The 26,417-nt window shown below is 46.0% G+C and overlaps 1 protein-coding gene across 2 annotated transcripts; it reads right to left on the bottom strand.

Moving 5' to 3' along the window:
• Positions 1 to 229: 229 nt before the first annotated feature.
• Positions 230 to 26,079, bottom strand: LOC110474453 (ATP-binding cassette sub-family A member 10). 2 transcript variants are annotated; one of them, XM_031506377.3, is made up of 39 exons: positions 25,939 to 26,079; positions 23,819 to 23,928; positions 23,204 to 23,420; positions 22,617 to 22,775; positions 22,297 to 22,397; positions 21,849 to 22,075; positions 21,249 to 21,387; positions 20,705 to 20,890; positions 19,633 to 19,780; positions 18,999 to 19,170; positions 18,387 to 18,445; positions 17,870 to 17,980; positions 16,776 to 16,951; positions 16,371 to 16,490; positions 15,496 to 15,634; positions 15,293 to 15,383; positions 14,855 to 14,994; positions 14,161 to 14,280; positions 13,878 to 14,067; positions 12,249 to 12,415; positions 11,422 to 11,549; positions 10,921 to 11,058; positions 10,307 to 10,420; positions 9,767 to 9,937; positions 9,312 to 9,422; positions 8,545 to 8,679; positions 7,282 to 7,350; positions 6,817 to 6,908; positions 6,258 to 6,378; positions 5,825 to 5,942; positions 5,268 to 5,359; positions 3,863 to 4,035; positions 3,262 to 3,337; positions 2,914 to 3,008; positions 2,076 to 2,195; positions 1,774 to 1,914; positions 1,450 to 1,529; positions 1,314 to 1,369; positions 230 to 762 (listed from the first exon to the last, which is right to left on the bottom strand). In XM_031506377.3, the coding sequence occupies exons 2-39, from the start codon at positions 23,918 to 23,920 to the stop codon at positions 664 to 666; spliced, it is 4,893 nt and encodes a 1,630-aa protein (XP_031362237.3). In that variant the 5' UTR covers positions 23,921 to 23,928; positions 25,939 to 26,079; the 3' UTR covers positions 230 to 663. The 2 variants fall into 2 exon arrangements, with proteins under 2 accessions (XP_031362237.3, XP_085412774.1); XM_085556648.1 differs by lacking the exon at positions 7,282 to 7,350.
• Between the last annotated feature and the right edge of the window lie 338 nt (positions 26,080 to 26,417).

Below are 26,417 nucleotides of genomic sequence, written 5' to 3'. Positions count from 1 at the left end.
GCTACTGGAAGGGGCTCTTAGGAATCCCTGGAACCTTCTCTTCTTCACCTGGGTGGTTTCCAAGGAAAGGACCAACAGTTACTGGTCCCAGAGTGCAGGGAGGGCAGGGCTGAGCATTTGCTGAACCAGGTAAACATCTCCCTGCCCTCTGCAGCATCCCCATCCCCAGGGGAGGGAGCTGGAGCTGTTCCTCGGGGTCCCCAGCAATGATGACAGATGAGGATGGAACTGCAGTTTCTATAGAGATATTTATTGGAAGGGCATAAAAATGGAGTGCAAATTCCAGCAAGAACACGTCGTAGGCAGGCAGACCCAGACATGAGTGGGAGAGGAACACAGGAGGGCAGAGCATGTCCAGATTCCCTGCTGCACCCAGATCCAGAGAGATTTCATCCCCAGAGATGGATTAGGACCTTTCTTTCTGCAAAGCTTTCAGTCCTTCTGCTTCACCCTGCCTGGCTTGACAAGAGCTCTCCCCAGAGCAGGCACTGTTGGATCAGCCAGCCTTTGGAAGTGGAGGTTGGAGGAGGGCAGAGAGCCCTGCAGAGTGCAGGTGAAACACCTTCTGCTCAGAGAGGAGCCTGTTCCCCCCTCTGTGGTACACTGAGAGTGGCAGTAAATATGTGCAGTTTGGTTAATACTGAGCAATGCATACATGAGTGTTTAACAGTCTTCCTGCTGCAGCTGTTTCCAGTCAAAAGTGCCATCCAAAGTCAGATCAAAATTATCCTTTTCCTGCTCTCGGCAGAGCTCCAGAAACACCTGGAATGGGCAAGGTAAAGCCTGGGTTATTTCTCTGGGATGCTCCTTTGCAGGAGGCACAGCTCTGCAGCCCTGGGAGAGGTGTGGAGAGGCTTTTTGGGGGGAGCAGGAGCTGAGCCTCCTGTGCTCTCTGGAGTAACCAGACAGGCATCCCCTGCCTGTAGGTATTTCCATACAGGTTTTCCCCACCAAAGGATTGACTTAAACATTCCTCAGCTTTGCCACCAGCCATGTACAAGCAGCAATAAATAATCTGCTGTTTCCAGGGCACCCAGAGGGGCTGGGCATGGGCAGCTCCATCCTTGGGTGTGCTGTGAGCCTTTCTCGACCAAGTGGGGTCTGAGACTTCAGCCAGACTTGTTCCCACCATGAAAAATCCCAGCAGTAAAAAAACCAAACCATTTTCTACCACTTTGCCAGTAGAGGACCCCTCACCCACCACCCTCAGGCATTTTTTTGGTGGAACTGCCTTTTGCCACTGCACTAGCCTGGGTTTGGCTGCAGCTTTTGTCCCTGCTCCTACCTTTACAGCATGTATAAAAATCACCTGCCTGAGTCAAAGTATTCAAGGAGAAGCTGTACTCCTCGAGGCTGCAGCTTCGTTTGGCTGTGGAGAAATGGGAAGAGGGTTAAAAGCAAGCAGTTGCTGTTCTGCCTTTTCAAAAAGTCACCTGGTTTTGCTCTTACCTTCCTCCAGCTTGGAGAAGGACTGGGACAGGGGCAGGGCATCTTTCATTGGGATCTTGTAGACAAGCAAAGAGGGGCACCTTGAGGAAACAGAAGAAAAGGTGATTCTTGCTCTGTGTTGAGCTCTTAGGTCAAACCTTTATGGATGTCCTGCTGCTGGGATCACAGGAGGGCTGGATGTGGTGACATTGTGAAATCAGATCCCCCTGCAGGGAGCTGTTCATCCCTCTCCAGCTGAGCTCCTGTGTCTGGCCAGCCCACCAGGGATGGTTTCAGGGATGAGGCAGTGCTGGAACAGCTCCTCATCCCATATTTTACAGTTACCTCTCCTGGCGGGCTGCACCTGGGAAGATCTTCAGAATCTCAGCGTGCAGAGCATCAGTGCTCTCTGCATCCTTGACCTTGATTTCCAGGAGATATCCTTTGCCAAACTTGTTCTTCAGGTACTGGATGGAGCCAATGCACCTGCAGGGCAGGGAGGCAAGGAGGTGACAGTGAAATCATTGTCACCTCAGCACCTGCTCCTTCCTGAGAAGGAAACCATGGCACACTGCACAAAAACCATGGCAGGTGAGGCTGGAGGAGTGGCTGGGTGAGTTCCAGCTCAGCCAGGGGCTGTCACCCACCGGAGCTGCCCGGACACCAGGATGGCCACACGGTCACACACGGCCTCTGCCTCCTCCATGTACTGCGTGCTCAGGAGGGCTCCTGACTCCTTGCTTTTCAGGGCATCCTGGATTGTCTTCCTGGGCATCAGAGTGAAAAAAAAATACATATATAAAAGAAAATCTAACTCTCCCCAGAAATATCATTGTTCTTTGTCCAATCCAAATGCCTTTCCCCTAAAATAAGAATAAAATTTTCACGTGCAGCAACTTTAGATTAATGAGCACATGGTAATGCTTTGAAATAGTGACAAAAATACTTTTGACTTGAGGTTCTTCATGAATTCTCCCAAATCCCATTTAGGATTATCCTGAAGTTGCTAAAAGGATGAAGGTAAAATAGGTTTTCTCTCTCCTTGCTCATCCCTGAGTTAGAAATAGACAAGAAACGTATTTCCCAACAGAACCATTGCAACGTGAGGCACAGCACCATCTGTGGATGGGGTAAAACCCTTTTCGTGTAACTCCAAGCATCTCCTTTTGGCTTCCCGTCCCTTTCCCATGGGGGTGGCCCTGTGCCCACCAATTCCATGTAGTGGTTTTGGTTTGCTAATTGGAGATTTCTCCAATTTTGAGATTTTTCTGGCTAGTGTGCTAATGAGTGTGGTGGGTTCAGTGCTGCCTAATTACTAATGCACTCACTTCCTGCAGTGAGGTAGGATTAGAAAGGCAAAGTAGCCTCAAAACTTTTAAAGTGTACAGAGAAAAATGTATTAACAGTAAGTAAATGAAAAAGTAATAAGAATCAGGATAAAGCTCTCAGAAGGCTGATTTTCTCTCTGTAGTTTCTGCTGCTCACCAGACACAGCGCTGCCCGTTGGGATCCATGCCGGTGGAGGGCTCGTCCAGGAGCAGCACGGAGGGATTGCCCAGCAAGGACAGTGCCACGCACAGCTGTGACATGGAGAAGGGACTCAGCCAAAGCCCCCGGCACTGTCCCCACGCAGAGCTGTGGACAGCACCTCCTCATTGATGGGAGTTGTGATTTATGAAATGCGGGTTTGGGAAAGGCTCATTTCCACCACCCCGCCCAACACGAGGCTCTCCCGGGTGGCTCAGGGCATAGCCTGGTCCCTCCACTCAGAAAGGGGAGTTTTAATTAGTGTTTGAGCATTGCAATGCTCATTGTAGGTGACCCAAAACACACCTTTCTGGTTATGCCAGCAGGTAATTTTCTGACTTTTTTGTTTAAGTAGTCTTGAAGCTGCAGAGCGTTCACAATTCTTTGGGGAAAATGAAAAAAGAACATTTTTATTGCTCCAAATCAATACTCTCATCAAGCATACCCAAAATGACAAGATAAACGAACTTTTCTCCCCTTGCTCTTGATTCCTGCTTGTTTTCATTAAACATTTATTGTGTTACTAAAAGACAGTGACTATTTGAAGCAGAGTGCACTGAAGAAGCCACACGCTCTTTTCTAAACCCATCACCAATGTCAACAGCATTACAAATCCATTCCCATTTGCCAGTGTCAGCTCAGCACCCTTTCTTGTGGTGCCAAAGAGATTTCAGAAAAGCTGCCTAGAGATAACATTAAGAGGGCATTAGTGGTAAATTTATCCCCACCAAACACACTTAGGAAAATCGGCGGTTTTCTCAACCCACTCACTAAATCACAGCACAAAAGCATATTGCAGCTGGATTTCCTGCTTTTCCTTCAGGTTTCCTCTGTGAATTTAGACTCTCTGGTGCCCTCCCCATGAGTGAGGGGTGGAACACGGAGCATCCCAGCCCTCCATCTGTACCTGTGGACAGCAGCAGCCGCGTCCTCCTGCTGCAGCCCCTTGACGGCCGCGTAGACCCTGAGGTGCTGCTGCGGGGTGAGGTCCAGCCAGAGCGGGTTCTCCTGGGGGCAGTATCCCAGGAAGGCAGGAGCCTGCTCCAGGGAGCCTCCTCCATCTCCCCTCGTCATCAGCACCTGCACAACCAGGCTGGGCATTGGCCTCTCACACAGCCTTGCTCAGCACAAGGGTGTCTTGGGGTTTTTCAGGATCAGGATGGGTGTCACAGTGAGCTCATGGGCACTCTGTTTCCCCTTCCCCATTCCCTGTGACTCTGATCAGATAACCCTGGACCTCTCCTTCCTGCCCCAACGGGGTTGGTGAAGAGCCAGGGAAGCCCACCCTGTCCAAAGTCTGTACAGACCCCTGACATTTCCTGTTCGTTCTCTTTTACCCCCCCTCTCTCCCCTTGGACACCACAGAATAAAGAGAGCTGAACCAACACATATTGGGGTAAGAGCCTCTTTTGGAAATCTTTCCCATCTCCTGATATTCCTCCCCTCACAGCCTAGCACCTCTGAGCTAGCCTGACATTCAGGGGGCTGTGCAAGGGGGGGAACGTCAGGTGGGACTACTGGGATAAGTCCCTTCAGCTTTTATGGCAGCATCAGCCTCATTACATGGCTGAGACAATTGGAAGATGGCAAAGCTCATGTACAGCCAGCAGCAGCCAAAGATTTCTTTGTTACAGAGCATTTAAAAAACTTTCTAGCCAATAGCACATTGCTGAAGCTTACAGACAATTGTTCTAGCCAGTCACTAAAAGCACATGTACACCTGCTTCACACAATGCTGGCTTGTCTTCTTTCTATTACAACACACAATACTTCATTATTAAACTTAAAACCTTCTGCCCTCTTGCTAGGAATATTTTTCTGCACTCTTAAGGTCGATCTTGGCCAAGCCTAAAACTCAAACCATTGTTTGCTGTCCTTGCTTGCTGTACCATTGTAACTTTTCTATTTTCAGACTCTGCAGCTGCAGCTAGCTCTGAGCTCTTTTGCTCTCTCTGTTTCTGAGCCTGCTGTCACAGGTTTCTGAACTTCTTCTTAATTTTACTATTTTTCCCACCCAAGGGGTGGTTCATGGGAAAATTATGGGGTTTAAGTGAGGAAACTCACTGGGTGGGAGTGATTTCACACTGTTCTTAAATGTAAACATGGCAATTAGGGCAGATGCAACAGCTTATCAAAATTAGAAGTAGCTCACCATCGCCTTATTAATACATTACTTAATAATAGCACGATAAACTCAGTTAAAACCCTGATCACTAACAATGCTCTGACAAAACTGCAACCTTAATAAAAATGACAGCATAGCGTGGGTGCAAGGTTTGGACTTTTGTCCCTTGTCTCCAGGTGTCCCCTACCTGCCCAGCAGTCAGGGTTGTCTCTCCAGTGATCATTTTGATAGCTGTGCTTTTCCCAGCTCCGTTGGGCCCCAGAAGTCCTAACACTTCTCCTGCAATAATACACAGAATTTCTTATGCCTATTCCTCATTCAAGAAATGTATCATATATATACAAGAATAATCATAAATATACAAGAAATATATCAATATATACAGTCCCACAAAAGAAAAAATAGAAATGGCAGCATAATAATATCAAAGATCATATAAAATAAATTGTTTTATTGTATAAAATACACACTTGGAGAGCTCTTAAGATTTCAACTTAAACTGATGCTGTGAATTGCTCCCAGGAGCCACTGCTAAAGTGGTCCTCTCTCCCCAGGATCTTTATTTTATCTTTATTTTCGATAATGGACAGTCACAGGTCATTAATAGGATGCACCAATAACACATCAAGCCCAGACTGAAGGTGCTTTAACAACAGAACAAATTAATTTAACCTTTCTGTCCTTGCTCAGGTAACTGAGAATTAACTTGGGGTTCAACACAGATTGGGCAGTCCCAGTTCTCACCTTTTTTAACACAGAAGGAAAGGTTTTTGGTGGCTGTTTTCTTCTTCTTCTTAAAAAGTGAGCCAGCTTTCTTTATTTTATATTCCTTGCACAGATTGCTGACTATAATGGCTGATTTCTGAAAGTGAGGAGGAAGGAGCAAGATTAAATTATTATCCTGGGTAGCATCAATCTTTCAGTTATTTTTTTCCATTAAAAAGGCAGAAAACCTCCTGAAGATCTTTGTTTTATAGTTCACCACAAATATGAGGTGTGACAGGACACTTTATTGTCCAGGTTCCTCTTAAGAGCTTTCTTCTCCTGAGGGAACCCAGACTTTCGGAATTTTGATTTTCTCAGTGAGAACAGCACAGCCAGAGCACTGACGTGCACTGGTTTGTGTTTTACCAGGTAGAAAATCAAACAAAACAAGAAGGACAACACTCAGGGGTACCTCCTCCTGACTGGGAGCCACCACAGCATTTCTCACTGCTTCCCTTTCAGCTCTGACATCTTCATCTTCCTCCTCGAGCTCCTTGGGGTGCTGCTGGCTGCTTTCTTTTCTTGGGGAAATCCTGAAAACCCACCAGGTTTATCTTAGGATTTTGCTCTTTACCTCTGCTCTCCACTAGTTCATTTTGGATAAACCAAGAGGGAATTTCCCTGGGATTGAATTTATACAATATTATAATGATTACTATTATAATCATCATCATTATTGTTATTGTTGGGGATGATGATGATAATGATGACGTTTATAATCTTTGTTTTGTTCCAAAAGAGAAGCTGGTACATCCCACAGCACAGGCAATATCCTGTGGAGGCACTACATAGCTTAAAAGCTGTTTTATATTATCACACCACTGCAGTATTTAAGGGGCTATTAAAGTCATCAAAAGATCACCAGTATTAAAAAAAAATATTTAAAAATAGGGACACAAATGCAATGCATTCAAGAAGAAGCAGTGGGGCAGGAGTTTAGATCTCATTTGTGCATGTGTGTTCATACAAACCTAAATATGGGGTCCTGTCTCAGCACTGCTTTTCCATATTTTAACTCCAGAAAGCGAAGAAGAAGAATGAACACCACAGAATGGATGTAAGGCTGAAAACCAGAGGTTGCCACATTAACAGCCTTGCCTTGCCTCCCACCACAGCTGGCACTGAGGTGGTGGCAGTGCTGTAAAATATGTGGGGGAAACAGAACTTGTGAAAACGGCTTAAACTCAGGGTAATCAACACTGCAGAAAGCACTAAGGGCAGAAAAAACCCCGATTCATAAAATAACAGGACAGCATGAGGTGATCTGGGCTTACTTCATTTTGCTTTCCCTGTTTCAAAGGCGTGAAATTATTCTAGCACAATGGGTAAAATGTTATCCAGACCCACCCGGATCCTCCTCCTGCTTCCTCATACCTGAGGAGGGGCTTTAGGAGACCCACAGTCCTAAATAAAAGCAACGTTAAATGTTTTCTTACTGCAAAGACAGCAATCAGTACATGACTGTCTGAAGCTGCACCAAATGACTCACTGTCCTGCATAAAATTCTGTAAGAATAAAAGAAAATACTCAATAAGGACATGCAATTCTATAGTATCATTCTGGTTAATGCAGTAACACTCAAAACTACTTTGAAAATCTGCAGAACTTCTGATTTTCCCCAGACATTCAGCATACAGATGAACAGATACAGATGTTTGGCTTTGGGAACCATGGTCCTACAGCAGAACATGTCACAGCTCTCAGTACATGGACCAGACTCTCCTTCCAGATGTTCTGTCCCAGGAAAACCTCTCTGCTTTGGGTCCCAGTGGAGAAGAGGTGGGTGGGACAGGACAGAGGAGACTTCACCCTGCAGTAATTTATAATTTATCAACAGTCCTGCACATAGCTGGGGGGTTTTGTTAAATTCTCAGCTGACTTCCCACCACCCCTGTAGGCTGACATGGAGTGAAGCCTCTTGTGAGTATTCTAAATTTTAACTTGCTTTTTTTTTTTTTTTCCATGCAAAGACAGATCCATGGCTTCAGATTTTCTCTTAGGATTGGTCAAGCCAAGTTGATTGACTTTGTGGCTGCTCCATCCTTGGAATTGGGCAATACCAGCATGGATGTGGCTTGGAGCAACCTGGTCTAGTGGAAGGTGTCCCCTCACATGGCGGGGGGTGGAACGAGATGAGCTTTAAGGTCCCTTCCAAACCAAACCACTCCATGATTCCATTCTATGACTCTGCATGGAAAGAATTGAGAGTTTTTACCTAATCTGCTGTCACAACTACACAAGAAGTCACCTCCAGCCGTAATGGACAGCTGGGAAAATGAGATCTGAGCTGAAAGAGTCACTTAACAATGCACTCTGGAAAATCCCACCCAGGATGAGCCTTCCCAGACTTCAGCGTGCAGTTACCACCAGATCTTGGGGCAATTACCACCAGACTTTGGGACAGTTACCCCCAGATTTTGAGGCAGCTACCACCAGATTTTGGGGCAGTTACCACCAGACTTTGAGGCAGTTACCAGCAGGCTTTGGTGCAGTTACCCCAAGATTTTGGTGTAGTTACCACCAGGCTTTGGTGCAGTTACCCCAAGATTTTGGTGTAGTTACCGCCAGACTTTGGGGCAGTTACCCCAAGATTTTGGTGCAGTTACCGCCAGATTTTGGGGCAGTTTAGCACTAGACTTTGGTCACGAGGACCCAGGGGTTGTATTTTAGGCCTCTCCTTGCCCAGAAGCAGCACTCACGTGGGAGTCAAACACAAGATGGATCGCAAAACCCATCAGGGGGTACACAGGAACCAAGAGGGACAAAGTGTAGAGGGAGGTGAGGGTTCCCAGGTTGTTGATGATTCTGCTGATGAAAAGAGAAATAAAGCACACCTGAAAATAAAACAAGAGGGTAACTCAGTTGATGGGAAAGGTTACTTGCTGCGCCTTACAACTGTGTGGGTCTAGCTCTGCAATTCCCTGTTGGATTTATAAAAATGAACAAAAAATTGAGAAAGATGAGAGACAGAGAAGGCTCAGGAGATCCTCAGCTGTCTCTGTGTGAGGGTTGGCTGCTGCTTTGGGCCAGCTGAGGAGACTTCTTCCCAGGACAGGGCTGCCTCAGGCAGAAAAGTCAAACATGGGATCCCATCCTGTTCATTCCCATCCCAGTCCATGCCAATAATCCACCTCCTTCCAGGTCAGGCTCGGATTATCAGTGTCCAGCCTGATGGCTCCTGTCCCAACACTTTACAACTCTTGGATGTGGGGTGTAAGCAGAGTGATAAATTATTTTTTTGTCTCCATTCCTTCACCAGTTCATGTTGGATCCAGGTATTCCCCCAAGTCACAGCAGGATTGTGGCAACAGAACACGGTGATACAAATTTAATACAGAATTGGCCGCTATGAATCACACCCAGATTTATGCTCCACATCTCTGCTTGGTGTTTAGACATCTAGCTCATCCTCAAGATCTCAGAATGTCTGCAATCCCTGTAGCGCATTATCCAACAATGTGCTCACCACTATCAGGATTAAAGACCAAAGATCACAGCTCCATTCTTTGCGAGAGTTGAAGGAGATCACGTAGATTAAGAGAACGAGGGAAATTCCATAACCCAACATCCCCGTGACCTACAGGGAAAAAAGGCTTTTGTTGGAGGAAATGGAGTGAGGTAAACCACCAGAAACCCATCTATAGCAACGGGCAGCAGTGGAAATGATCACAGAGTAAGATCAGGGCATTTAGAAATTGCCACAATTTTACTCTGAGGTGTAAAGGAATACATTAAGGCAAGATTTATTGCCTTTTATTTCCAGCTGGAGAAACCCAAAGGACAGGAGCTGAAACAAGGTCAGTAAGAGGACCAAGAGTGTTCCAGCACCATCTGCACCCACAGTGTCTCAGCTGCCCCCACACAAAATATTTTCCCTCAATCCCTTCCAAGTAAACCAGTAAGGACCAGAATGGGATGTACCAGCAAGAGGGTGACGCTGGAATTGCCAGAAATCATGTTGCTCATGGCAAACTGGAGCCCAAGCATGGAGAAGATCAGGATCCAGCAGAGAGGGATGTCCACCAGAGCCTGGCCACACCAGTAGGCTGAGGGAAAGAGCCCTGAGACCCGCAGCTGGGCACGAGCTCCCACCTGGGAAAACACAGTGTTAAAGGGTGGTTTATTGCCCCTGCCTGGTTGGCCAACTGCACCCATGGGAATGGCCCCAGGGAATGAAAAGGGAATAAAATCTGACGCTGTTGTGGGTAAAATGTGATCTCATGGGATAAAATCACTGGGGTAAAATCTGGCTTCCTTTTGTCTTTCAATATTTTGTGCTGGCTGCAAAGTTTCTCATGGATCAAAACACCCCAAGCTGCCAATCACAGGGCTGGGCCCAGTTACCTCAGAGGTATTTTCCAGCCTAAATGATTCCATGATTCTGTACTCAAACATCCTTCTGGCAATGCAGTTGTGATCCCTTCTGCCCACCCCAAACCTGCTCCATTCCAAGGAATTTACCTTGCAATCCTGTGTGTAACCCATTGCGAAGTGAGGAGGAAAACCAGGGAGTAACAGCAGCATATAAATGAGGTAAAAGGACATAATATAATCCCAGTATCCTGGATTGACCAGCTGAAAACAGAGGAAGAGAACATTTGTGGAAAATGCCTACAATTCATTTTATCATTAATTTTACTCTATTTCTCGTGGATTACAGGGCAGTATGAACAAAAAAGAGGGATTTGAAACCAAATTTGTGAAGGTTTCCCCAAAGCAGAGCCATGAAAAATGCTTGCTGTTGAGGAGAGATGGGTGGTGCAGGTCCCACTCCTCCATCCCAGATTTATGGGGAGCTCTCTCTTCCATCAACTGACAGGCCAAAGCTTGAATAACGTGCTGGAGAGAATAAGGAACCTCCTGGAGAAATCCTCCCAGCCACCCTCTCCACCCACCAGCCCTTGAGACCCACATGGGAAAAATCTGGTTTTCCTGAAGTCAAATGTGGTGGCTCCAGAGGCGCCATGAAGGAAGGTGGATTTACATGTTCAGACAGCCCTACAGGGTTCCCCACTAAAATCTGCTTAATTAGTGAGACCTTAAATGGTTTTCTGACAGCTTCTGGCTTCACTTACAGAGAAGAAGGGGTGGCTCCAGACCTGGATGTGCCTGGTGGAGTTGAGGGATCTCAGCAGGGCGTTGCTGATGACGTTCACCAGCACTGGGAAGCAGTTGATAGCTTCCAAGTGGCACAGCACAGTGAACCTGTAGCTCTTCAAAGAGCAGGAAAAGAAGGTGAGAGCTCCTGGCTTTTCTTATGTGCAGGGAAGCAGTAGAAAAGGAGCATGCCAGGAAAATCCAGGCCTGAAATAGATTTGCTTATGCCTTGTTTGCTAAAAAAACAAATTATGAGGTATTGGAAGTCTGTATTGCTGTCTAAAAATGTACATTTTGAAGTGGAAGGTCAGGGAGATAAGGCCCCCTCTAGCATGGACTTTACTGCTCAAAACACTTTCTAATTCTTGTATCTTACAAAAAGTCAGCAGGGCCATCCCAAGGAGAGAGCTGATGGAGGTACCTTGCTGAATTATCCAATTGTTGTGAGGAGACTGGAGGGAGAGGAGAACAATCCTCACCTGACCTTCACGGAACAGTACGATAGCACCGTTGTGTTCCAGCTCCTCTGTGATATTTTCCTCCTTTGCTATTTCCACTGCAATATCCTGGCTCTGCAGCACATGGATGAAGTCGTCAACGTCTGTGCCTGGTGTGAGGACCAAAAACAGAGGAATCATAACACTGGAAAACAAAAGAGTCTTTGACAATTTTATTTTTATTTTTAAATCCATGGCCACCAAGCAAAAACAGAAGAAATCTAATAACCGTGGGGATCAGCCAGCACATGTGTGCTGGATTGCTGCACTTTAGTTTTCAGGAAGTTAATGGATTTCAGACTGAATTTTTGCATTGTCCTTTTCTTCCTCTAACCTCTTCTGATGTGCTATAAAATGAATTTTCTTTTGGGACCGTCTGATGAAGATACCAGTGTCATTCTCTGGCTGAATAACATGAAATATCGTCCACTCATGGGAATGTTGAAGGTGAAACTCCGGAAGCAGCTCATTAATTTGACTCAGCACGAGAGAGCCTGGAGTGTGGTGCCTCCTTTGAAAATCTGAAATTGCTTGGATAGAAACCTGGATTTGTGGCAGAGAGAGAACCCTGTCCCCACCTTATCTCACCTGCTCTGATATCCTTTTGCACATCTCTCATCAGGGTCTCACCAGCTGCTGAAGCCACAGTAGATGTCCCTCACAACCCTCTAAAGACAATCCCTCCTCCCTCCTTAAAGCCTTCATCCCCCTTGTATCCTCTACATCTACACCCATCTGCTCTGTCCTGCATTTCCTTTGGAGCAGCAAGAACCCAGAACTGGGAAGGAGGAGAAGCTTCTTCCCCTCACCTGTGTGGTTGTAGACCAGGAGGGTGGTGGTCTCCAGGTAGGATCTCCTCCCCAGGGGCAAGAAGTACCGTGCAGGAGAGAGCTGCCAGGCGCTCACACTCTGCCAGCCAGCTACCATGCACACTTGCAACACCAGAGGAAGCAGAAAAACCACATAGAGCAGCAAACTGTGTTAAGAAAGAGATGAATAAACACTCTGAAAAGAGAAATTCAGCAGAAGTGTGTTCAGAATGCATTTGTGTGCTGGAAATGGTGGATGATATTCAGATTACTCAATGCTCTGTTAAAAACCTTTGGCAATTTTCACAGAATATCCTGAATATTTCACAGAATATGCTGACTTGGAAGGGACCCACAATGAACCAACTCATGGCCCTGACAACCCAACAATCCCACCCTGGGCATCCCTGGCAGTGCTGTCCAAGCACTCCTGAGCTCTGGCAGCTCCTGGGCTGTGCCCATTCCCTGGGGACCTGGGCAGTGCCCAGCACCCTCTGGGGGAAGAATCTTTTAAAATCCAACCTAACCCTCCCTGGCACAGCTCCAGCCATTCCCTCAGGTCTTGTCACCAATGACCAGAGAGAATTTTATTTCCAGAAACCTCAAACCTTGATCATTCACCAAATGACTCAAAATGTAGCAGGGAGAGAACCTCAGATCCAGACTGCTCAGCTTTTCAGGGCCATGAAATTCCTTTCAGATTTCCATTAGCTACAAGGTTTTCATAAATTAGCACCTTCTAAATATTTTAGCACCATGAAATGCCTTTCAGACTTCCCAGGACCTCCAGCTTGAACAACAGCGGGGCCAAATGAGTTCAAACATTGGCAACATGAGAGAATTAAAAAGAAAAAAAGCAGAGGAAGCCTGAAAGTACTCTCTGTACACACTGATTTATTTTAAAGCTTCCCCCATTTGCCAAAAAGTATTTCTAAATGATGCTTTTATTGGGAAAGAAAATGGATTTCTCTTGCATAAATGATTCAGCATAGAAATGAAAATGCACAAAGGGGAGATTTTGTGTTACTGGCGCTGCAAAGCAAAAAACTTTCCCCTTCTCTGGGTCCAGATGACCAAGATCATTCCTAGCCAAGACCTCATATCAATTAATCCAAACTCTTCAAAACAGGGGTGTGGATATCGTCCCGCCTGGTGTGACCGGGTCCACTTCCAGACCTCCAGGAGAGAGCCCTGTAGCTGTGGGTTTGAACAGCCTGGGCTTTGGCGTGCTCCAGCCAAACAATTTTTGGTTGTTCTTGTCAGAACCCTCTGGAATTCGTCAAGGGACATAAATTGGGACATAAATTGGGACATACTGGGGCATAAATTGTGCTAAATTAAGAAAGAAGAGGCTGAGAAACAAAACGCCAAGACCACAAGAACTAGATAAAGGCCGTGAAAAATGTGAAAGTCCGTGAAGCACTGGACTGTAACCAGCCACATATCCTGAAAAGTGCGTGCAGAACCTGTGGACAAGATAGAGGCACCAATCAAGAAATGCGTGATGGTGTGTGCAGTCGTGTTAGGGTGTATAAACAGAGCACAATGTGAACAATAAAGCGGCTTCTGCTTAGTCACATTGATGAGCCCAGGAGTCCTGCTCGCCCACAGAGCCCCTTGGGCACTTACATGGACCGCAGGTTCTTCACCGAGCTCCTGAGCTTCAGGAAGTGCACGCGTGCCGTGGCAGAGACCTGCTGCCTCCAGAGGGCCAGGCCCTGCAGCGAGGACGTGCCGGTGTCCGAGAGCAGCAGGGAGCCTGGCCTGGCCTCCTCAGGGCTTCCTGCTGCTCCCCACTCCTCCCCAGGGACGGGCTCACCTGCAGAGAGTTTCCACGTGCACATTATGTCTCAGACCAGCTTCTAGGTGGGGATTCATGGAAGGTCAAGAGGCTGTGGATTGTGAATTTTACCTTCCTGATCAGCCATGGCTTCTCCCTCCAGCCGCAGGAACACGTCCTCCAGGGTTGTCATGCTGACTCCGTAGTTGATAATTCCCTGCTCAGAGCAGCTGTCGAGGCCACTGAACAGATCTGGAGGACAGAGATAAAATAAAGGTGTAAGCACAGATATCCAAACCACTCTGCCTCAGCTGAGCCAACCTGACTGGAGCATCTCCAGTGACAGAGAATGCAGCAAAGCAATGAACTTCCAGGACACAAAAGTGTGGAGGAACACAAAACTGCCAGAGCTATCCCTCATGGAAGGTGTTCTTCTGCTTAGCATTAACATTTCAGACTGTTTTCACCCTTCGTGGGATGGTCAGGCTGAAGTGATGGGTACGGTGGGTGAGAAATGGGCACGGAGCAGTGCAGGTTGTGTGGAGTTTTCTCTTATCTCTCTCTTTTCATTTATCAGAAAGAGAACTGAACTCTCAGTAACATACATGGCCCAGTTTAGCCTGCAGGGTTTGTCACTACAGAGAGTAGAAAAGCATTTGTTGCAGAGTTTACTCTTAAATGTATGGTAAAATTGTGGGGAAAACCCAAACTGCAATGGTTTTGACTCCTGTAAAAAAAAAATCTCCGTTTGCATTTCTCCTTCAACACATTTGTCATTATTTTTTCCCCCCTATGAATAATCCTCAATTATTTTCATATAAATTACCTGGGAATTTATTCACATTTTCTAAAGGCAGTTTATATCTCAGTTCATACTGGGTGTGTCCTGAGAACGTGGCATTGGGGATGTACCCTTTCACCAGGGATGTCACATTCTCCAGGTCACAAGATTCACTGACATGGATCCTGTTTTGTGGGAAAAAAACCAGATGCTTAGGTTTGGAATAAAAACAACTCAAACCCACCCAGACAAACAACATCCACCATATTATGGATGCATAAAAAGGAAACTTCAGTTTTCTTCATTCATTCCCCACTCTGGATTAACTAACCCTAACCCTAAATCTTACTGCTGTTTTAGTTAGTGGAGCTGGATTTTAATGGAGGTAATTTGTTTTGATGACATCGGCTCTGGCCTTTCATTAATTCTGGTGTCCCCTTGTACTTGCATGTTGCCAGGTATTGTTGGGGCTTAAGGAGATACCTTAAATGATAGCAAATCCCCCATTTTTTCTTCAGGAACAGAGAAGAGCCGACACACTTCAGCCTCCCGTGCGAGATGAAAGCCTTGCGGTCTGGAGAAAGGAAAAGCCAAAGGAATTTGCAGCGCAGAGCAGTCGGTGCCATCTTTTGGGGCTTTGTGCTGCGGGCTTTTCCCGCGGGGATGCCCCAGCAGGGCCCGCTCACCTGCCAGGATGTCGGCCTCTTCCATCAGCTGGGTGCTGAACAGGACCACCCGCCCCGCCCGCTGCTCGCGCAGGACGCTCCACACCCGGTGCCTGGAGAGAGGATCCAGCCCCGCCGTGGGCTCGTCCAGGAACAGAACCTGCAGGAAGGTGGGATCAGACATCCGCCGCCGCCGGAGCAGTTGAGCGGTTTTGGAAATGCAGGCGAGCACGGTGGGAAGAAATGCTGATGTCTGACTCCAGGTCAGAAGGCTGAATGATTTCCTTATTATAACTATACTAAAATACATTAATATACAATTTAAAGGAGATGCTAAAACTACAAACCTACTTTTTCTAACTACCATATCTAACTCCTCCCAACTCATGACCCTGTTCTCAAGAGTCCAGCCCCAGGTGGGTTGGATTGGCCACCAGGCCCAAACAATCCTCACCAGAATCCAACTGAGCAATCACCCCAGGGAAACAATTCTCCAACCACATTCTACGTGGGAAAAAGAAGGAGCAGAAATAGAAAAAATTTTCTCTTTCTTTCCTCTGTGGTCCTCTATGAAAAATCCTGAAAGAGAGAAGAATGTGCCTGCCACAGCGCATCTTTGGGGTTTGGTGTTCTAAAGGCAAGAGACCCAGGGCATGTTTCAGACAAGGGCAGCTAGTCTGGGGGCTGTGAGAGCTCAGGGAGCTCTGCCTGCTTCAAAACCTGGCTGGCAAGGTGGGTTAGGAATTTAAAAATTGAAAGAAATTATGAAATTTATTCATTCTAATTATAAGCACTTTAAAGAAGTCTGAAATCCTAGGGCCAAATACATGGCCAAGGTTTTAATTATGCTGGACCTGAGTCCTTCCTACATCATGGAACCATGCCTGCTGCTTTACCTGGGGGTTTCCAAGCATGGCTATTCCAATGGATAACTTCCTTTTCTGTCCACCACTCAGTTTTTCAGCTTGTGTGTCTTGAATGTTGCTGATATCCAGCAGCTCCAGAATGTTTTGCACCTAGAACAGCACAAGGATATCCATTCTCAGCAGCCATTGTCCTTCCATTCTTTATTAGGTAGATTTAGATTTAAATTAGCCATCAGAAGGAAATTATTCCCTGTGAGGGGGGTGAGGTGCTGGTGAGGTGCCCAGAGAAGCTGTGGCTGCCCCTGGATCCCTGGAAGTGTCCAAGGCCAGGCTGGACGGGGCTTGGAGCTTCAATTTTCAGACGACCCAGGGGGATTCTTTGAGCTTCCTAGTGCAAAAGGAGACTCTGTGGAATGGTGGGGAGCACACACTCACCTCTCGCTCCACCTCTTTGGACTTGATGCCCTTGATTTCCGCAAAAGTTTTCAGGTTTTCTTTCACCGTCAGGACCTCAAACTGCGGGTTGAACTGTGGGCAAATCCCGATCATGCTCCTGATCTCCTCCCTGTCTCCCATTTCAGAGAGTTTGCAGTTGTAAATGGTAGCAGAGCCTGTTCACGGGGATAAATGGGTGTCTTAGGTTGGAAATGCAAGATGTGGCTGGGGGTAGCAATAGTCTGGCCATATTCTATTGCCATCTGTCAGAGGTGGGGCAGGTCTCTGCTGCTCTTTGGGCAGTTTTCTTCATCTCTGCCACAGCCAATCCTCCCTCCAGGAGATCTCTTCTGTTAATGGGCTATTAATTATTAATTATCTCCTGTTCATGGGCCAGTGAGTGTCCCTGCCTGACTGAGAAAATTCCATCATCCATGAGAGATTCTCTGCCTGGGGAGGAGCCAAACATTCCTACCTGGATACAATCTGACCTGGGAACAGCACAGCAGCCTTTGCCCCCTGCATTCCCAGAGGAGCAGCTTCCTTCCCCCTGCATTCCCAGAGGAGCAGCTTCCTTCCCCCTGCATTCCCAGAGGAGCAGCTTCCTTCCCCCTGCATTCCCAGAGGAGCCCAGGCCCATCTCCCCCAGCCCTGGAGCTCCAGAGGAAAACTCCCCCCTTGTGCAGGATCCTGCTCCAGCAGAAGCACAGCTGGCACTGCAGGAGGGCTGAGCCCCCCTGGGATGGGGCTGAGCCACCTCCCTGACCCACGGGGGGACAGGGCATTTCTGACTCTGTGATTTGTTTTCTTTTTCTTTTTTTGTACTATTGCATTTTTATTTTTATATTTTCTTTTAATTTATTTTTTCCTAATAAAGAACTGTTATTCCTATTCCCTTATCTTTGCCTAATAGCCCCTTAATTTCAAAATTAGAATAATTTGGAGGAAGAGGGTTTCCATTTTCCATTTCAAGGGAGGCTCCTCCCTTCCTCAGCAGACACCTGGCTTTTCCAACCAAGACATTGGGATGAGGGGGAATGAATTGATCTTTAGAGCTTTTGGCTCAAGGCCACCCCACCCCAGCCTGCTCCTACCTGCTGAAGGGAAGCTGAGCCCACTGAGCACGTTCAGCAGCGTTGTCTTTCCAGCCCCACTGTGGCCCAGCAAGGCGGTGATCTGACCCTCATAAACGTTTAAAGACAGACCTAGAACAAAAATAACATCAGGTCTGGGGAGAAAGGAGGTTTGAATTGCCCTCCCTCACTGCCAAAGGCAGGAGAAGGCAAAAAGTCCAGTAATTAAGTGATAATAATCAGCCAAAAGAGCACTGAGTGGGGCAAAGCTCTGCAAACTTTTAACTAAAGGCATAAAGAGTTGGTCTGTGTTTAGCAGAAAAGACAGAAATAAAACAATTTTAAAAATTAAAATCTTTCTTCTCTTTAGTCTTATAAAAAACAGCAAATCACTAAAAACTGAGCAAAATAGTTATCAGTCACATCAATTAATATTTGACATGAATTTTCAAGCAAGTGTTTTTTTTTTCATTGACTGCCTGTTTGCACAACGGTGTTTCCTTGTCTTTAGCAGGAATAAATCTCACAGCTTTCATACCTCTTAAAGCTTCTGTCTTCTCATCCTTCTTCTTATAGGCTTTTTTAATATTGTGAAGCCTAAAAGGAAGGTAAGGAGGTTATTACTGGGGGATTTCTGTAAATGCTTTTCCCTGCTGCCCTTTGACATTTTTATGGACCTTAAGTTACAATGACAGAAATGGCATGGAGAAAATAAAAGGTGCTAAGAATCAGAGCTGAGATGTACAGGTTTGACAGGCTCTGTGCCCAGGTGTGAACATCCCAGCCTGGCACCAAAAATGGGGCACCAGGACTGGCAAAGACATAGCCAAGCCCATTGCAACACTTTTACAATGGGTTACCCTCTTCATTCCCCCTTTTGTCCCTAAAGGACATTGAAAGACCACAAAAAAAAAAACCCAAAAAACAAACCAACCAAAAAAACACACAGTTGTTTCTAAATCTAAATTTACCTAAATTTCACCTTTAGCGACCAGTCTGAATTATTTTTTTATCTCTAATTTTTCTCCGTGAAACAAAATGTTTTGCAAGAGCCTCAGGAACATGAAAACTGCCTAGAAAAGTCCAACCCAAGCTGATGGAAGGAGTGGGGAGCACTAAACCAGACACAAGCAATGCCTTCTCTCTGGACCTGATGGCCTCTTTCCCCAGGAATTCGGGGGGCACAGGCTCCACATCATCCCCAAGGAGCTCCTCAGGGTTTTCTGTGGCTCTGGGCTCGTCCCTGCTGGAGCGTCTCCTGCTCCTCATCCAGTACGAGGCCTTCAGGAAGAACAAAGGAGGGTCTGGGATCCCATATTTGCCTGCCAGGAAAGCAAAAAGATGGCCTGACATCAACCAAAGGCACAGCCAAGACACCATCCTAGGCTAAACTTTTAGGAGTTTAAATTAAGTACAAAATTGGAACTTTTTTCCTGTCAACCCCCCGCCAGGTTTGGAGCAGAAGTAGAGGAGACAAGAAGGATGGTTTCAGGGAATTATGTAATGAATTCAGTGCTTTTTGTAATGAATTGAAGTATTATCCTACACTATTACACTATAATCTCCTAATTAGAAAGAAAAAGTATTAAATAAAAAATGTTAAATACTTTGTTGTCATTGATTCTCTGAACCTGGTGTGTTCCAGAAACAGAAAAGTCACTCCATGACATCATAAATTTATTTTAGTCCAAACCTTATTTTGGCCGAGTCCAAAAAAGGAGCACTGCATCATTTCCTTGGTATAGCCCATGCAATCCATGCAAGTAAAAATAAATCATTCCCACCTGGCAGAATTTTGTCGAAATACAGAGCCAGCAGCATGTACAAGACTGAGTCAAACAGCAGCAGGATGTATGTTGAAAATAAAAAGTGTGCTTCCCCCATAAGGTTGGAAAAGGAGAAACCTATTCCATATTTCTCTAAATCAAAAATCTGAAATAAAAGAGAAAGAAGAACAAATTTCAGGCTGGAAAATATGCAGATGCCAGCAAACCATGGATGCAACTCTGTTTCTTAACCCAGAAATCATCTGCAGTACTGACCAACTGTTCTTACTTTCTTTCTAAAGAGGAAGGGGAATGAATTTACTCCATGCAGAGATCTTCATGTTTTAATCCAGAATTTTCCAGAACAATCAGAAACAGAAGAAAAGATCAGAGTTTTAGAGGAGATCAATTAAAAAAATCCTGATAGGGGCACTCTTGATGTGACAGAGTCACAACAAAAATGTTATAATTTACATAATGATTGATTTAACCATATGGTGAATGAATAAAGTCAGACTTTTTCTACTGCTGCAGAAATCTCCTCTCCCAGGCAGATTTTTTTTTTTTAATTATATAACAAGAAATCAAATATTAGATTACCAGAGCTAGCAAGAGCTGTGCAGATGTGACTAATGGGAAGCTGGGCAATAGTAGGGATTTCTGCAGGGATGGAGGAAGGGCAGCAGCAGCAGGAACCCAGAGCTGGATTTGCACAGTCCCTGCTGCCAGGAGGAGGGGAGTGGTGGGCAGCCAGGGATGCTGTCCCTGATGTTCCCGAGGATAATGGGGCTGTTGTGTGCACGATGGGGCCGTGTGGAAGTTGCAGACGTGCACAACAGCAGATTTTTTGTGCCAAGGGCCCTGCTTGTCTCTGCATTCATCTGCTTTTGAAGCAGGGGAATGGGATGGAGCCCCTCTGTGCTGCCCAGCACAGCTCAGCTCACCTGGGGGTTTCAAACAGGCTGTGCAGGGGGAGGGACAATGCCTGGGTGTTTTCCAGCTGGGTTTTTGAGCTAAGGGCAGGAATTCCTGGGCCTTTCTCTGCCAGCAGGGGAAGGAAGGTTCAGCTGCAGGGGTGGTGCCCCCATACCTTGGCGATGGCAGTGTTGAATGCAAAAGAACACATGAGACCAAGGAACCACTTCAGCGGCTCGGGGACATCCTCTATCAGCACCGCCAGGCCCAGGAACCCGAAGATAAAGATGATGAAGAAGCCCATGCAGCTGACAATCTTGGAGGTCCTTAAGAGGGAGCAGAGCATGAAAACCAGGTGGATCTGTAAGGACAGAAGTTTCCTTCAACCACTGAAAGAAATAAATATTCTTAACAGCAGCATTTCCATCTGCACCAGATCCCTGCCGAGCTGAGGCTGTATAATAAAATACACTAAAGCCCTTCTTAGTGGGTTGATCTGAGTTTCAAACCGGGCCTTTTGTAGCCAAACCAGAGCCTGTCAGCCCTTCAGGCTGCAAATCAAATCTCTGCTGCTGACCTGGAAAAGCCACTCAGATGTTTCAGCCAGCGTGGCCCACAAAGCTCCTGAGCACAAAGGCTCTGGAGCAATGCTTAGTTAGGCTCATCAACATGGTAATAAATCATCTGGGGAGGAAATCTGGCTTTAAAGCTTGACTTACACAGGCCAGGCCATAGAGGAAGAAGAGCAGTGAGACTGCAGGGAAGCTGCTGGCGTAGAAGCGCTCCCGCAGCACGAGGGCCGTCAGCAGGCAGGAGAAGATCAGCACATAAAGGGAGTACAGCAAACTCCAGGACAGCCTGGGGAGGGAAAGCTGCCATCAGCCCTGCGGGTATTAACAGCTCTGCTTACAGCTTCATTCTCACGTCAGAAGTGTCTACATTGAAATATTAATTATTTCCCGTGGCAGTCATTTCTCTTTCGCATCCTCAGAACAGGCAGGTGATGCAGCTTAGGAGGAAATACCCCAGGAGCAAAGGACACTACTGCCGTGCTCAACCCTCTGGATGAGAAACTGAACAAAAGCAGGGATCAGCTGCATCAATTAATATTTGACATAAATTTTCAAGCAATGCAAGTATGTTCTTTCGTTGACTGACTGAAATATTTGCACAACGGTGCTTCCTTGTCTCAACCAGGAATCAATCTCACAGAGTGCTGGAGAAAAGTTCTAAGCCCATTTAACTCATTAATTGGCTTCTCAAGTGCCCAGGAACGGACTGATTTTTGGCAGACGTATTCCAGGTGAAAAAGAGCTCACCAAAATGCAATGTCATGCAGGCCCATGGTCTTCATCAGTTCTTTGAGCTGCTTCTTTTCTCGTGTGACATTCCTTGATAAGAAGTACATGAAAGGGAAGAAGCACATCATGATAACCATCATGAAGTAGCTGTACTCCAGGCTGATGGAGAAGAAGATGCTTCGGGACTTCATCCTCACACCAGCAATGGATTCCATTTCTTCCCAAACAGAATGATTTGCCACCATCTAAAGGAATGCAAGGTCAACAGATCAGTAGTTTGCTTATTTTCTGCAGTGAGACGCATTTATACAAGGAATATTCTGCTTCATCCTCCCTGGATTAACTTTTAAAAGCAGCTTTCTTTTCTGACAAAGCCATCCCTTGCTATTCCCACACTGGAGTTTGCCTTTCCTATATTATATTTAAAATAAAAGGATGTCTCCATCAGTTCCTAAATTGGATTTACCTCTATAATGGCAGCATCAATGCTGGACTGCAGGGACAGGAAGCCTTTGTACCAGTACCTTGGGCTCTCACAAATACTCCAGGAGAAGTTGTAGCAGGTGTCTACAAGGCAAAGGGCATCACACTAAGGAAAAGTAATTAATTTTCATTATTAAATGTAAGACAAGAACACACTGGCACTGTGGGAAACTCTTCAAATGGACAGTGAGAAGAAAAAAAAAAAAACCCAAACCCACAGAATATTCTGTCATTTAACAAATGTGGATTATTCCCACCCTGTCCACACCAGCCAACCACCCTGAAATCCTCATTTTGTATTACCTATGTATCCAATGACTTCATTGGGAATAACCACATGGGTGGTAGGAAACCTGAGGTGGTAGGAGAAGTTGTCCTTAAATACAACTCCTATAGTTTCCCTATTTGAAATCCAGGTTTTCTCCATGGCTCTCTCATCATCCAGTTCCACTAGTTTTATACCTGTGAAGTGCCAGAAAAATATTGCCATGAGATTTTGTGAGTGTGGAAATGCATCTATAGGCATTGAGGGAATGTTTTTCTTTCTCAGCACTGCAAATCCTCCTTTTCCAGTTCCCACTGCCCAGGGAGACAGCTCTAAATTCTTCAGATTTCTTCAGTTGAGAAGAAATGCACCTCAAAACAATGCTTTTTAAGATGTTTTAAAAGTATTATGGAATATTAGGTAAGGCAGAGCTTTCCAGTTCAGAAGGGCACACTGGCCTCACAGGTAGATTAAATCCTAGAGAAGAAATATTTGTGAAAACGGAGGATTTAGGATGAATTTGAAGCCATCTCCTGATCGAAGATGCTGAGGAACCGCTACAACACAGCACAGGCACAACGGGTTCAATAACGACAAAATTCAACGTTTAAAAAGCAAAACTCACCCGTCATGAGGGAGCTGGAGGCCACTTTGTTCATGATGTGCCTGGTGGTGGCAGTGGCGGGGGTGAAGGCGACGGTGACCCCGCTGGTATTGAAGGCAGGGTCATCCAGGTAGCCCAGGTGGGCGGAGGGCACCTCGGGGAGCTGGGTTTTCATCACGAACGGGGACGAGGACACCACGAACACCAGGGACAGGAAGAGCAGGGACAGAATCCACTCCTACAGCAGGGAGGAGAATTTCATGGCCGTATAAAACCAGGTTCTTTGGGGGTTTAAAAATGTAAAGAAGAGGAATTCAGTCTTTGTGGGATTCAAATATAAATAAGAGGGATGCGCTCACATCCGTTTCTTAGGTGTGGATGAAGAGATTCTCTGCACTGTGCCCATCACCTGCTCCAAGAACCCATCTGTGCCCTCATTTGTCACAAACTAGACATAAATATCACCATTAAAAAATAAAAAGTCAGGTCTCCGAGTGTTCATTACCAGTCAGGCTTCTCAAAAGTGCTGTAAGTTCCAATTTTACCCAAAGAAGTTAGGGTCTAGAGGCAGGCAGGGATATTGGTCATTCTCGGTAGTTAGCTACTATTTTGGTTTTATTTTTAATTTTTTCTTACCTGAAAGCTCTGCATCTTCATCCTCCACTTGATCATGACATTTTTCCACAAGAGAATTTTAATCTGCTGTAATACACTGATATTCCTCTGGAGTGCCTTCATCTTTGAACCTAGAGACAATTTCTTTCTGAAAATTGCTTTCAAATACAACAAAAACCAAACCAGCAGGTTTTATTTGCATAGTTCTTGCAGATTTGCAATTAAACTTTTTCTCCCTTTTTACAGCAAGAATGAGCTGAAGAAACCCAGATGTTGTGTGCTGAGCACCACCACCCCTGCAGCACAGGGTCTAAGAGGCCTCATCACCCTCAATACACTCCAACCATCACAGATCAGCAGCAAACACTGATAAAAATCAGAATTTCAGGTTTCCACACTTCAGCATGGGGAGTTTGGGAGGAGTTATTGATGAAATAAAAAAAAGACTATCACATTACATGACCTAATCGGCTTGGGTGGGCTCCATACCCAAGAAACAACAACAATATAGTCAATTAAAATCCCTAAAATCCTTTTGCTTGAAATTTTAATCTGCTGTAGGCTTAACACCAAGAAGTGTTGAGCAACTCCTGGCTGTGGTGTGAGCTGAGCTCTTGTGGAAAACAGCATCTGCTGAAGGGAACTCGGAGCCACGAGGGAACAAATTCTTGGAAGTGCGTGGGAGAAATGTCATTGGCAGGTTATTAATGAAAAATGAGAGAAAACCGAGTGGCCACGAGCATGCACTGGTGTGTTACTCCAACAGACAGGGCAGATTCCTCAAAATGACATGGTCCAAGCAAAACAAGGATTATTTTGCCTGGTTAAGGTTGGTGGTGGGAACTGAAAGAAGTAAAGCATAAAGCTGCCTGTCAGATTTTTGCAGATGAGATGTGTGCTTACTAACCATCCATAAAACATCCATGAGGACCTTTAATGAGCAAAAAGATTCAGTACCTCCATGTAAAAGAGCTCTGCTCATATGGCCAAACGGCTCTGCTGTCACATCTGGAGCTAAAATCTGCTTTTCAACAAAATCCTGATCTTCTCTAAGTGATTCTCAGGTAGAAAAATCGGAGCTGTTACAGACCTAATCCCTTCAAGCCTTCCTGTCATAAGGAAGGAAGATTTACATTGTCCTGTTCCCCTGGGGGACAATGCCTCATGGTGCTGACAGGCAAGACAGAGTTTATCTTCCTCCAAATATTTCTATTCAGCCCTCAGGGCTGGATCTCGGTGTGGTGAGACAGCAGGCACTGGAGTGCTGGAAAAGCAGCTGCAACAAATGGCTGCAAACACTTGCCCTGGATTTTGCCATTGTCTCTAAACAGATTTTCCCTCATTGATAGCCTCACTAAACCCAGGTATATGAAAATTTGAGTTTAGCTTGTGCAATGACCTCTAGACTTCCTTGAATAAGCTACCTGCTATTATTTGGTTGCTTTTTTTACCCCACAGAAGTGAGGGTTAGGATGTTGTGTGTCACCTGTGCACATCTCCACCTCTGCCACGGGGTTTGTGTCACAGCTAAAGCTGTGCCAGGCTGTTCTAAGAGTCCCAGGGAGCAACCTCAGCAGGCTGACACTCCCAGGAGATCCTGGCTGGGGTGGAGAGGTGGCACACCAGGAGCTCATCCTGGACATGCCACACATCCCTCCTGTGGTCACCCCTCAGTGCCCACTGACCCTGTGCTGCTGCAGGGGTTGGCAGCTGGGGGAAATGTGGCACAACTGATTTCTTTGCTCCTTTGGTATTTCAAGTGGAATTTTTTAGAGCATAAGATGGACAGAACTTTTAAATTCAAACTTTAGCTTACACTGGCGGTAGGGAAAGAAATCTACTCCTCCTATGTCCTGGATCATTTAAAATACTGAGCTGAAGCTACTGCATCCTTGTAGTGCTGAGAAACACTGGAATTAAATCTCTGCCATAAGCTGAGCTCCATTTGTGTGTTATTTCATCTCAAAGTAAGGTTTAAAGGACTCTATGGCTTTTTAACACCCCTAAGCTTGACTCAACCTATTAGAAAGATACCCCGTGCCTCACCCAGTGTCATTAACAGCATTATAATTTACTGGGGGTTTTTATACCTTCAAAATAACATTTGTTATTTAGGCTTAGGAAGAATGCTTCAGCCTTACCTCAAAAGGAAGATCTGAGAGGAATCCAGAGCTTGTCCTGGAGGAGCAGAGGTGCTGAGCCTCCCTGGGCTGGACTGCCCAACTGGCCCAGAGACTCACAGCTCTCCTTTGTCGTTTTTTCCCCCCCTCAGGCACTTCTGCAGAAGACATTCCTCACACCATGGCTTCTTTTTTTCCCCTGGCTTCGTTCCCTTTCCTCCCTGGCAGGGCTCCAGCTTTGTTTGTGTCAGAAAAAGCAAACAGAGCACATCGCTGTTGAGGCGCTGGAGCGTGCTGTCCGAAAAGTTAACTCGGGACATTCCTGAGTGGTGACCAAGAGAAGAAAAACAACCCCACAGCAAACCAAACCACGCAAAAAAATCCTTTCTCTGACAAACTCTGCTGTGTTTCTCAGTGCAGCAAGAGGGGCTGAAGTCAACGGCGATGTCACAACTCAGGCAGAGGAGGACCAAAGGTGGCAAACTCTTCCCGTGGCATCA

This window comes from Lonchura striata, chromosome 18 (genome assembly GCF_050655825.1).
Source record: "Lonchura striata isolate lonStrDom1 chromosome 18, ASM5065582v1, whole genome shotgun sequence".
In the NCBI taxonomy this organism is placed as follows: Eukaryota; Metazoa; Chordata; class Aves; order Passeriformes; family Estrildidae; genus Lonchura; species Lonchura striata.
The sequence above is the reverse complement of the archived record's forward strand: the minus strand, read 5'-3'. Positions and strand labels throughout refer to the sequence as shown.

Bases quoted from the DNA above. Each gene is read 5' to 3' on its own strand.
- LOC110474453 (XM_031506377.3), bottom strand. From the start codon at position 23,920: ATGAAGGCACTCCAGAGGAATATCAGTGTATTACAGCAGATTAAAATT. The intron at 20,891-21,248 runs GTAAGTCAAGCT...CTGTCCTTACAG, and splicing joins TCCTCTATGGCCTGGCCTGT to ATCCACCTGGTTTTCATGCT. The intron at 18,446-18,998 runs GTCCAGAGAGAA...CCTTCCTTTTAG, and splicing joins CTGGGGAAAGAGGCCATCAG to GCTTCACAATATTAAAAAAG.